This window comes from Ambystoma mexicanum, chromosome 12 (genome assembly GCF_040938575.1).
Source record: "Ambystoma mexicanum isolate Mex_15411 chromosome 12, UKY_AmexF1_1, whole genome shotgun sequence".
NCBI classification, from domain to species: domain Eukaryota; kingdom Metazoa; phylum Chordata; class Amphibia; order Caudata; family Ambystomatidae; genus Ambystoma; species Ambystoma mexicanum.
Window position 1 is genome coordinate 1168652311 of NC_090936.1, and position 12850 is coordinate 1168665160.

The 12850-nt window shown below is 43.9% G+C and overlaps 1 protein-coding gene across 4 annotated transcripts in view; it reads right to left on the reverse strand.

Annotated features, from left to right (window-relative positions):
• Nucleotides 1-1079: 1079 nt before the first annotated feature.
• CEP83 (centrosomal protein 83) overlaps nt 1080-12850 on the reverse strand; it is a 284641-nt gene continuing 272870 nt past the window's right edge. Inside the window, exon 17 of one of the 4 annotated variants that reach the window (XM_069629801.1) lies at nt 1080-1721. In XM_069629801.1, the coding sequence (XP_069485902.1) occupies nt 1524-1721 (198 nt within the window). In that variant the 3' untranslated portion in view covers nt 1080-1523. Of the gene's footprint in view, nt 1722-11739; nt 12103-12850 lie in introns of those variants that run through there. The other 3 variants (XM_069629802.1, XM_069629804.1, XM_069629803.1) reach the window with 3 other exon arrangements.

Below are 12850 nucleotides of genomic sequence, written 5' to 3' on the forward strand. Positions count from 1 at the left end.
CAGCTATATAGAATATATAGTACGAGGATGCTTTCTGGGATAAGGCAACTCGACAGACATGTTTCTGAGCTGGCCTTTATCCAATCATGTAACCATATCGCTACTAGAAGGCGATAGCGAGGTGCTTTATAGATTCAGCCTGCAGCATATATCAATCTTCATACATATATCCTAGATATAGCTATCTTTAGTGTGCAACAGGAAGCATTATAATCTACCCTATGTTAATACAGTTTGGCTTTTGTGCAGAGAGCCAGAGCAATGGGCCTAGTTCAGTTTCTGTGGCAGCTTCATTGCACCGCATATGGAGATCCCTCGCCCTTGGTCACCACGTAGCCACCACACGTCATTTATTTGGGCATCGGCTTCATGACTGCTTGGGTATACGCTCGGAGCTGGTTTTCACAAGCTGCCCAGAGTCAGATTGTAGACCTCTTCCCGGAGTTTGTTTTTGGATACGGAGGCTGTTCATTTAGGAAGGGATGGTGTGTAGACCGTACACGTCAAGTGGAGTGCTGATCTAAAGTGAAATGTGGTCTGTGTGAGGTCTCGTTTTCTGCTCCTCTCCCATATGCATCAGGCAGGCATGGACCAATGCTACCGCACCGCGAGTATGGCAAAGCACCAATGCTTGTGCTTGACTAAATGCAATGTTTGAGAGAGGGCCTGGAGGTCCGCTTTTTAGAGTATGTAGGTATGGTAGATTTCATCTGTGGGTACAGGCGAAAGTTGCTCAGCTAATCATAGCTTCTCCCAAGATTGCATCAGCAAGTATTCTAGCCCCCGGTGGGGGCAAGGTCTACGGATCCATGGTTGGCAAAACACTGCCTTTGGAGGTTTGGGGGTGGGCATTGGAAGCCAATTGGCATCAGTTCAGTCAGATGACTGTATGCACATCTACGGTTTGCCCCCAAATGTATTGCTGTAAAATGGTTTATTTTGACCCACATTTCGCATGGCTTAATAACTGGTTCTCAAGTCTAATCGGATCCAATTTTCTTGTCAGCTGATACTTCCTGAACTGTGAAATGTCCTGTTTTCCAAACAAAACACTGTAATAAAGCCAGGACACGAAGACATTGAAAAGTATAAAAAAATATGTATTTTCAAAATTCAAATCAATTGTACATATTTGCCTTATGATTTTTTAAACTTTAGAAACAAATCTATTTACATAAGTGATTTACTGATAAAAATTAAATAATCTGATATTATAAATAAAATACTTCAATGTACTGAAAAGATTAGAGTGCATATGTGCAAAGAATCCTGTTGCAGTTCACAGATTAGTTTCATAAAATACAAATCCTGAGCTGTTCGTTCCAAGGCTTTAAAAACTTTGCAGAATGGTTCAGTATGCAACAAAAAAAACCTGCCTTCACTTCACTAGCAAACCATAGGCACAGTGCATTTAAGTCACCCGGAAGACCAGCGATATGTTTCTTTACTTCGTTTTAAGGCACGTGTCAGTATGATACAAGCAAGCAGTACGCATGGAAACCAGACATAAATGACAAAGTGCTTCAGAGTTTCAGCCTAGCGTTCGAGTCGCTGACGTCACTTGTGTCTTCCACGATCTGACGCCTGTCCACAGAAGTACGAATTTCTAGCCGGCTTCGGTCCCCTGGTGGCCCAAGCTCTTCAAGTTGTTTCATCTGTGCGGCTTCCAGGTCCTCAAGTCGCTTGCGGACAAGTGAAAGCTCCCTTTGATGCTGCTCTTCCTAGTTGGCGACAATATATGCATGTTAACACAAGGAAAACATCAAGGTTGTAACATGTCCAATCCTATGTTGCAGTTCCTCTTAACCCAAAAGCACAATACACACAGGAACCCACAATATTGTCGCTCCAAGTGGCACTTTGTCAGACAGTGCTTGCATATTTTATTCATGTATACATCCCTAACCTTTCAGTAGAAGAATCAGACTGGTTAGTGTTCTTCTACAAATCAGTATCCGAAAAAAGACAACGTTTTTTCCACCAAATTACAAAAGACATGTATTGATCAGTAACAATTTACAAAATGAATAATGTTTGGATGTTTCGATGAACTGCAAATGACGGGTGACACTACTGCCTAATTTAATAATACTCAATGCATCCATCTCAGAAGTGTAACGGGTTCTATGCATTTTACTGAACAATGTCTCGCCTTTTAGTTTTCTACCACATTTACGTTTTTTCCCCACAAAATGCACGGTGAAACACTGGCAGCCTTATGTATTTTTGTGTCAAAAATTCAGTAAAAAAAGATTGCAGGAAAAAAATGTTTGGTGACTATTGGTTAGTTAAAAGGGACCCGGCTGGGAATCGCACATGTGACCTGCAGTTAAGCACCCATTTCAGCATTTGCTTACTTGGCTGAAATGCCAAGTCATCCCATATTCAAATTCGAACCTTTCGCAATAGCTTTGAAGCATCTTTCCAATATCTGCATTTTCGGTGTCCGGTCAAAGGTTCGAATCCAAAAGGATCGAATGCCATAGGGTCGAGTCAATAGGACCTAAAACAAAAGGGTCGCATTTGTTTTAAAAAATATATATTTTTTGGGGGTTTTCGTACAGGAAAAAAAGGGGTTTTTAACCACAAAAAAAGGGGCTTTGGGGGATCCCCTCCCCCCAAAAAACCCAACCCTTTGGTTTTCGGTCCTTTTGATTTGACCCTTTTGTCATTCTATCCTTTTCAGTCGAACCTTTGACCTATAACCTATATTTGCAATATCTGCATTTTCGAATATCCAATAGCTTTGGAATATCTTTCCAATATCTGCATTTTCGAATATGCAATGGCTTTGGAATATTATTCCAATATCTGCATTTTCCAATATCCAATATGTTTCAAATAGCTTTCCAATATCTGCATTTTCTTTCCTGTAGTGTAGTTCTTGCACATGATTATTTTTTCTGAGCGGAGTACAATTTAGACTATTACGTGTCCTGACCGTTACAGATTATGGGTCCACTAGAGTAGTAGAAATTTAATGTAATGAGAAGTAGGCAGCATCCAAAGAAAGGGTAATTTCCTGCGAGTATCTCCAGATTTAAATATAGTTGCAAGTGATGGGATTTTATGCATTTTAGTGCAAAATATTGTGTTTTTTTTATTGTTCTTCCTCTACTAGTTGCTGTTCAGCGCTCTGATGCATGTGTGCCTTAGTCCACGTTCATCAATTTGCCAACAAAGCAAAAATAAAACAAAATTGTAGAACCACTAATACACAAGAGGTAGAATGTGTTCCATTTCCTCCTACATGTGCATCATTCCACATTCAAATGCAGATTAACTGCTCGCATTTCAGGAGACCCGATGATCCGCATGCATTCATAGTCAGGAAGTGGACCGTTGTGCCATAGCAGGGAATCTGCTGTCCTTCAAGGTATTGGAGAGGAAAATCCCCCCACCCCTTTTCTACTCCACCCAAGAAGGACATGCAAGTCACTGTGCATCTCAATGGTGAGCTTTTGCACCACTTAGAGGAGGAGCAGAAATGGATGAATAGACATTTCACAGGCCAAGAGCTTCAACTACTTTCCTGAGAGCCGCTTCCTGTAGGAAAAGCTCGATCTCATTTAGGAATCCTTTGCATCTCAATCTAAATCCTATCCCCTGCTCCCCAACATCCAATGGGAACTGGGCCCGCTTCATGGGGTTCCCTCTACACCTGGACATGGCCACTGTTAAAATGAAGGTTTTGGGGAACAGGTCTTCACTCAACCTGCCAGTGCCACAAACAGTGTGACTTTGGACACTTTTTGGCTGCCTTGTACAACATCTCTTCAGGTAATTAGTGTCTCCCCCCCCCCCAACAGTTAAAGAAATGAATCCTTCTAATTCATCACTCATTAGTTTTATCCTGGGCCCTCCTTTTTGGGTTCCCTGAGCCCCCTACCCGCCTTTTAGTTTTCTCTACCGAGAACCGGGATGTAATCTTTGACCGCCGTCCTGCCAAACCCCGTCCTCATCCTAGTGCTACCCACAAAGTCACACTTCCAAGTGCACCGTCACACACACATTCTGACTTTAATAGATTTCCTTAGTAAGGTGGAGGTCACCAGAGCATTGGTCCATTTAAGGCTTCACTACTGTAATGGTCTAGATCTGTTCCTCCCCAAGTACATACTGGCTCTTCTATAGGCCATGCAGAACAAGGTGGCCAGGCTGATACCCAGCCTTACACCATACAATTGCACCATTCCTGCTCTGAACTCCATTCACTGGCATCCAGTGGAGGCCTGAATCTGCCTTAAAGCTCTTTGTTGAATTCATCAGGTCCATTAGGCCTAAGGTATTGGGTGCTTCCAGCACAAGGCGACCAAATACGGTCCATGCAGGTCCCTAGTATTCTGGAATTCCATGAAAGGAAAGCAGGGAGACGGCACCTTCGTAAAGTAAACGCTGAAATGCTCTTATTCAAGGATCTCTTTGAGCCTTAGTGTATTTTTGTCAGACTGAGAAGTTCTAGCCCAGCTCTGTCACTTAAAGAGGTGCTAAAGCTCTGCTGAAGATAGGATTCTGGAGGGACAGTATGTATTAGACCTGCAGGTTTCCCTCCTGCACTTACATGTTGTATTGATCAGAAAGCAAGTGTTTTGCAACCTTTTTATTGGAATGAGTTTTTGATGTACAGTGAGTTCCTGCAGATGCACTATGCAGACAGTACCCACCTGCGCTTGTCAGATCTAAATGGGAAAAGGCTGTGAAAATCGGTTTCACCCTCTTTCTCTTCCCAGTTATAGCTCATGAAGGGAATCGGTTCACAGGGGTTTCGGGGGCCAACTTCAAAATAAACTATATATTAAACAAAAGGTGGATGGGAAATTGGTTGGGGGCTTTTGCTCGACCACTGGAGACCACTCCAAAAAGCCCTACCTTTATTATGGCGCTCACACCCCGATTTGGTTGTGCCCCATCCTAGTAAGCAGCTTACCCGCTACCCACAGTCCCCTGTCCGTGCCAGGTAAGTGAAAAACACTTCCACCCAACCTGCTGCGAACACCCCCTGCCACTTCAAAACCCCGCTAATCGCCTGGCTCGCTCACCCACCACAGTCTTAAAGTACACCTATCGCTGTGACTTGCCAGTTCCAGCAGATGTTAGTTCAAGTTGTGGGGGTGGGCGTTTTGAGATCCATACACATTTCCTTTTAGGGCATCAGTTTTGGGCATCTAACAGACACAGGTCTAGCTTTTACCAGAAGCAACCCCCCAAGCTAAATGATATGGTCCCAATATGTGTCGCAGATTAATACCTAAACATAAACTAGGCCTGAGAGGCCTGATCCCGCACAGAGGCTCCTGAGCCTATACATTTATAAAAGGCCAAAAGCATTTGTTATCATTTTAAAGTCAGTTTGGTGGACAGTGACTCATTCCTGGCCGGGCATTGTGTGTATCCTGTTGTCTGGGCTACGTTTTACCAAAAAACCATCACTCTGGTTCAGCAGGGGAATTCCTCATTTTTGACCCCCTTGAGAAGGCTTGCCACCTTCTCCAGAGAAATGGAAAAGTTACTCCTAAAAGTTAGCTGGGAACTAGTGCTTCAAAGGCAGCCCTGGCAGTAAAATGACAGCTCCTACCAGGATGCGGATTAATGGAGACTCGTGTAGGCAGAGTAAGGGTGTGGGGTTAGATTAGCAAAGAAGAGGCCTTTCCAGAGGGAAAAGGGTTCCACCATCATGGGATTTCCTAGGGCCCCCAAACTTCACGTGCCTCTCCCTACTTCTTGCAGACAGAGCACTCCAGGTACGATATCTGAAGGCAAAGGACTTGTTACAGCAGTGTGGATTGGAGTTTAAAGAAGGCTTGGAATCGTCTAATCCGCTTTGGCATTTTTCTTATAGAAGGCAGAGTGGACCTTTCCCTAAATGGGCTAATCTTTGGGCACTTGAAGTATTAAGTTGGAACTAGGTTGGGTGTACAGTCTGATCCAAATCCTCTGTCATAGGGGTGAAAAAACGTGATTTCCAAGTAAGAGGCAAGCTCTTCCTCAAACCAGCCAAGCAAATATTTGGGGTGATCTGCAGCTGAAACCACAGGTGCCTGCTCACTCGAGGTGACAGAACTTGGAAAGTGCCCTACTTGCCTTACTCCTAGCCTAGAGTCCCTGCTGTAAAGGACCAGAGGGGGATATCTGTACTCCTGCTCTCTATATGGCAGAGGAGAGGCACAGAGGACCCCAGCCAAGTTTCTCTATGTGGTAGAATGGACGAGCAACCAAAGGCTTCAGCTCTCAGGAGGTGAAGCGGGCTGGTTCTTAAGTACAGTGTAGTCCCCAAGCTCCCACAATGGAATGTCCACACACTATGTTAGAGAAAACACAGCTATTTATATAAAGGTTCACGTTATGTACACAATCACACTTTGTACGGTGGTAATACCATGATGGCAAATATATACAAGTCTACGCGGTACCACTTTAACTGTAGATTCCCTTGAAATTCATCGACTGCTAACAGTTCAAATGACATACAAATCGGACTGTAAGATGAATCAATGATAGCCACAGAAAGAACGAAAGTTAAATCAAGCAATGGCAGAATTCAGACACTCGCTACCTAGAGACAGTTCTGTGCAAGGATCCGCCCCACCTGGGCAACCTGTAAATAAAGCATATTTGAAAAGCCCAGTCCATATGTGCTTAATATAGTCTTGGGTCTTTCTAATAGTTCTGCAACCACAATGTATCTGGTGTTGTAGAGTTTTGTCAGTTCGTCAACAGGCCCTTCTTGAGTGAACTCCCTTTAAGGCAGGAGCCATGGGTCGTCGAGATTCCTGGATGAAGAAAAGGTGAATGCTGTCGGTGAGGCAGCAGCTTCGGTCCTTGGGGTGCTAGTTGGCAATCGGTCGAAAATGTCCTGCAACAGATGAGGCGTGCAGTGCACCTCGACAACGATGGTTAGTTACCGCAAAGAGTCAATGAAGAACTTTGGCCCAGCAAGGGTGTTGAGTTGACTGCGTCTGGCGTCAGCTATTGGGACGTAGCCACGGCTTGCGTCTGGATCTTCTCTGGCGTCCTTGAGGTCTTTGGGTGGCAGGAAACCCACCGGCGGATTCTCCTCAGTCGTCCGCGACCTGGACTTTCTCCGGAAGTAGGGAAGCGGTAGACGGTGAAGAGCAAGGGAGTTCTTGATTCAAAGTGTTCTTAGGCAGTAGAGCACGGCAGCTCCGGTCGATGAGATAACATTGGTACCTCGGTCGACAGATGTCCGGGCAATTCTCTTCGGATTCCACGGCAGTGCCCGTCTCCGGTTGACAGTCTTTCGTAGGCTGACATCCAGGGCGCTTCAGAGAAGGTTAGCAGTGCACGATGGTCCTTCGTAGCTCGGGACGAGGTCTCCTTACCAGGTCCTCCCGGATCAGTTCTTGGAGACACAACAGCTCTCAGATCGACAAAGTAGAGCAACAGCAATTCTTCTCTTCCAGCTGGGCTTCAAGGTTAAGCATCAAGTATCAACTTCAGCTTCTGAATGGCTTCAGTTGCAACTTCCGCTTCTGAACGATTTCTAGCAGTGAGAGGTCCCCAGATATACTATTTGGTCTCATTTACTCTGCTAGGTCACATTCAAGCAACCAATCATTCTTAATTCAGCCATTCTCTTCCCTCCAGGCACTCACAACAAGGAATGTGTATTGGGACAAGTACCCAGCCATTCAGCACTCCACACAGCATTCATACCAGTTTCAGGTAGGGCTGTCTCAGTCATTGCGTCACACACCAGACCTAGACACCCATAACAGGTGAAATGAGTATTCGTCACACAATCCATTACCCAGGTCCCACCCCACGGGCGTACCCACAATATAGTCATTGGGAAGACTCCAGCCGGTCTGGCCTGGACTTCCCCCACACTACCATATATGGAACTTCCACCCACCAGCCAGTCAGGGGGAAGGGACAGAGTCAGGGCTTCACAGGACTTCGGGAAAAACAAGGTAACAGGTGATGGAAGGCAAGAGGCCACAGTGGCCAGCTTGTCCCCATCAGGAATCCACTGATTCCAATGACAGGGCCTGGGCATCCTAAAATAGAGGATGCTTAGGGCATCTGTCAATTCAGCACAGAGCTGCCACCAGCCCGAATCTTGCTCTGTGGGCCACACACACAGGTGCCCAAAAACATACACTAGGAGTACACGGTTGTACCCCCACCCATTGGTGCCGTAAGGGTATCCGAAGGGTCTGTTCAAACCAAAAAGAGCTGCACCGCCAGGAGTCCCATGTGAACTCCGGTACAGAAAACAAGACCGAACACACATGATAAAAGGACAAGGCTACGGAGGCCCTGCCCCTTCGATGCATTTCTAGCATCACACCTGCACAGGGCCAATTGGCTATGAAAGAACCAAGGAAGTGACCCCTGAATATCAATGCATCTCCAAACCGTTTTGAAACCAGTTTGGACACATTTGACATAGTCTAAGGTGTTGCAAGGGAATTGCCAAAGTAATTTCTGACCAACACGCTCACGTACTTCAGAGTTACCCTCCATGCATATGGCTGACCTCTGCAGTCTCCACATTCGAGACCTGCAGCGTCTTCTAGCATCTCCAACTCGACACCGTCTGCCTGGTAACCAGCTTCAGTCCCCAAAAAGTCTGTTGCAATATGTCAGGTTCTTCACACTCACACACTCTTTTACACTTCTTGTCTAGTTTGTCTCTTTTTAAATTCCTTTCTGTTCAATTTATTATATTCAATTGTATTCAATCTTCATTGTAACAGGGGAAAAGTGTGCCAATCCAGCAAGGTGGGAAGGAGGCAGGGATTTGATTGGTCTTGAAAGATCAGTAACGTGATTGGTTGACAATGGGACAAAGGAGCATCAGCAGGGTTCTAAACTGCCCTTCATTGTCATACCTGAAGCAGGATGGTCCTATTTCTTAATCAGTCCGAGTTGAGGCCCAAATAAGTTCCCCAAAGATTAAGTAACCTGAAGTTGAAACTGGTCTGGAGAATTACCGCCGTGGGACAAGACAAACGGTCATTTTGGTGGGAGCGCAGCACTCTAGGATCTTAGGAGAAGAGACTAATTGCTGACCTTTGCATTTTGAAGTTTGTTTTAGGAGAAGAGTTGTTTGCTACTGAAGAACAAGTTCATTCTTCTAGTTTAGGTATTTAGTTAGAGGTTGTTTCAAGTTTCTACATATCACGCGCGAGACAGTAGTGTCTTTGCGCTTGCTTCTTTAATGAAATTGGGTATACGCATGTGCGAGACGGTAGCGTTGCCTTGCTTGCTGGCCCGTCTTTGCGCATGTCTATTTAACAAAACGTTCTACTTCGCATACGAGCGCAGGAAATCATCCTGCTTTCAGACGGCGCATGTGTAGTGGAGTGTGTTTCAAGTAACGCATAAGGTAACTAGTTTAAGGCGAGTCACGGACGGATTGACACAGACATTGGTATAGTGTCTGGTCATATCAAGTGCAAACGTTACGTTTTCAGTTGAAAAGATAATTACTACAATTTTTTAATGAAGAATTACCCTTTTGGAAAGAACATTCATAAAGTTCTATTCAAAACCAAATAACAGCAGCAATCAGAAATCCCAATCTGAGGAAGACACATTTAGATGAGTCCTGCAAATTGCTAATGGAACTCTTTCTTGAATTAGCATACCAAATGGAATTCAGAGTAAGACTTTCCATCACAATTGAAGTAAGCTCGTCTTGTCATTTTGGAAGAGACCATTTTAGGTTTTCAGTCAGTTTGAACTTACATTCTGCTTCCCTATCTTCCAAGAAAAAAAAAGTGTCCAATTGTGTCGTACACATAATTCTGGAAATAACTTCAGCAAACTTATACAAACAGTCTACTCATAACAATTTATAATGAGAAGGAACTGCAGTTGAGGGACAGTTTCAAGGAAGTTTATTATCTTTTTAATCCAAGAGTCCAGGGATTGATTGATAGAAACTTTCTATAACAGGCCTTTCAGATCTCAGGAAGGCAAAACAGGTACTTACCTCTTCTAGGAGAGTTTGGTGGGTGAGAGGTAATTTTGGGAGAAGATTCATTCTATCATTTTCTCGCCCTCTGCAGGTGCTCAGCTGTTTCTGGGGAGAGAGAGAGAGGGCAACCTGTGTTCCGTTTTTTATTTTATCCACTTCCCCTTTTCCCCCGGGGGTGTGGGGACTTCTGCTGTGTTCTTCAGTAACCGACTGCACATCTTTGGGGAATCTGTGGGGCTTATCAGCTTGTGCGGATCAGGATTCAGGACCCGACAATACCATGATGTGTTAAGTCTGCTTGCTGCCAAAGGCAAGTCTTTGCTTTTTCCACAGAAGTGGCCGATTCTCCCAGCACTGCAGACCTCACATCACCTGCCGTTCACCACAGTCTTCAATACGCAAACAGTCACCACTGCCGAAGCGCTTCATCGTATCCAGTTGACTAGGACAATCCCCGGTTAGATACCATATTAGTACCGAAAGTGCCCACACACCCGGTCTGATGCTGAAAAGCAATAATAAACGTTCAGATAGTGGTTCTATTCCCTAGGCCTGTTTTAAAGGGCCCTAGTGACACTTAAGAACCCACTAATTACCTTTTTAAAGACAATATCTCTAAGTGGACAATTTTCTGCTGAAGCAATTGACCTTGCTAGCACCGTCTTAAACTCCAGAGTGCAGCTTTGTCCCAAAAATAAGCATTCTCTGTGTTCTCTCTTACAGGTATGAGTGAGAAGTGTTCTTGTTAGTTGTATGTACTTTTAGATTGATTAATGTTATTTTATGTTTATAAGAACCTTGGCTGGACATTTATTTTGGTACCCAATACTATAGTTGTTTGGATTGCTTCTGCGCCAGTTCACATCCTTACTGGAGAGTATAGCCTGCCTGCGTTACCTTAAGAGGAGAAAGAGGTATATTCATGTTGCGCCAGTTTCACCTTTTTGATTGAGGTCACTGTGGGTTTAGTAGTAGGGATGGGCTGTGACTTTTCACCTTTATTTTCGAGTCATTTTCCTAACACTTTGGCTTGAACACATATGCTCAATCATATTTGAAGTCGCCATTCTCCGTCCGGGACCAGAATTGCTATGTTAGAGTTGGTTGCACCCCCCAGAAACACCCTCATCTTGGTCTGCATCACAGAATGAAAAAGTGTGTTGCCCTGTTTTTTTTCTTGAACTGTACACATCATTCTGCTTTTTCAGAATTCAACAGAGAGAATACAGCCTTGCAGATCAAATAACCTTATGCATAGGCAAACCCTATTCATGTGCTCCATTCAATAGTGTTAGTGCATTGATAAGATTTAGGTGAAGAAGTGTTCCTCAGGAGTGGAAAAGCTCCCAGGAACATTGGCTTTGAAAGCCAGCAACAGATTTCCTTTTAGTTTGATTGATAGAAAGTTATTCCTACTTTTTTCTTCCCAAAATGGATTCTAGTAACCCATTTTATGACCAAAGTTAAAGATAACACTACATTCTGAGGTGAATTTACATCTCTACGCGGTGCTTAAAAAATAAGTATTGTGTATATTTCCATCATTCTTTTATCCCTGGGGGAAAAAAAAATGTAGTATTCCATCACCACTTCAATAGATTGATTACCTTTATTGAAGCCCCCCGTTCTCCCCCCAACCTCCCAACAAAAAAAAAAAACTAGTAGGAAAGATTAAATTATAAACAGTTGCAATGTAAATACAGTCATGTTCAGAAGATCTTAAATATATGAAGGCTAAATCAAATGAACATGCAATTACGGTTTAAACAAAATTGTACATAGAAAACAATCACCTCCTAACGTTGATCGAGGCAACAATTTCTCGAGGAGCCAGGCTTCCTTCTAGGAGCTAGTCCTTTACTATACGGACAGTCACAACTACCTGCTGGAAGGGGCTGCAGTCGTCAAACTTGAAGAGTGGTTCGCGAACAGAATCGAGGAGTTCACAACAGAAAGACACTCTCTACCATACATACACAGATCAGATGGGTCACTACTATCAGAGAAAAGGCCTCACTATTCTGTTCTTCACATCTTCTGTTCGGTCATAAGCAGCAGTAGCAGCAGCCAGCATTGCTGAACGGTATGGTGAAAAGGCATCCAAGGTAGCCACCAGTAGCCGGGTCTTTTGTTGCTTCCACAATATAATTGGTACACTGGAGAATGGGCAGAAAATGAAGTCTATGGGCTACAAAGGTGAGCACACTGACGTTAAACTAAAGTCTGCTATCTCGTGTTGACACCCATTAGAAAATGGAAAGAAAAAAAGTGAATCCACGAAGGCTCATATGCTTAAGTACCAGTTTAACAGAAAAATAAATATTGATAAATGAAAGCCAGTTTGAGGATCTCTTAGGTCTTTAGACATATGTGGACTCTCATATGGATACAAACATGATTAGGCCAAAAAGAAGAGACCAATGATCAGATCCAGGGCCCACTTAGCACATCAGTGAAATCTGGAAGTTGTCATCTGGGGTGTCCAATCGAACCAACTAGAATAGGCTTCAAAATGTGTAAAAAGGGGAACACATTGACTGAAAACATGTGTGCATCTGGTCATCATATGTGCTAACTAAAGGTAGTTCGATACAATTCGTTTTTTGCATGTGGTCGCTGGAACAAAATGTGATCAGATTAAAAGCTGTGCTGGCAGTAATCGTATCAAGTAAAAGAAAAAATAAATAATGTATGGTGCTTCCAGCAGTATCAAGCATGACCAGCATGTGCATCCTTCCACTGAAAGGTGCGTTGGCCAGAAACCTGATCCCTGGTATGTTGTGCAGGGACTGATGGATATATCATGTCATACTCTCCACCAAGACATTAACAGATCTTTCCGATTAGATTTCCCCCAAGATTCTGCATAACCCAATTCTGCACAAAACACTGCATGACACCTTA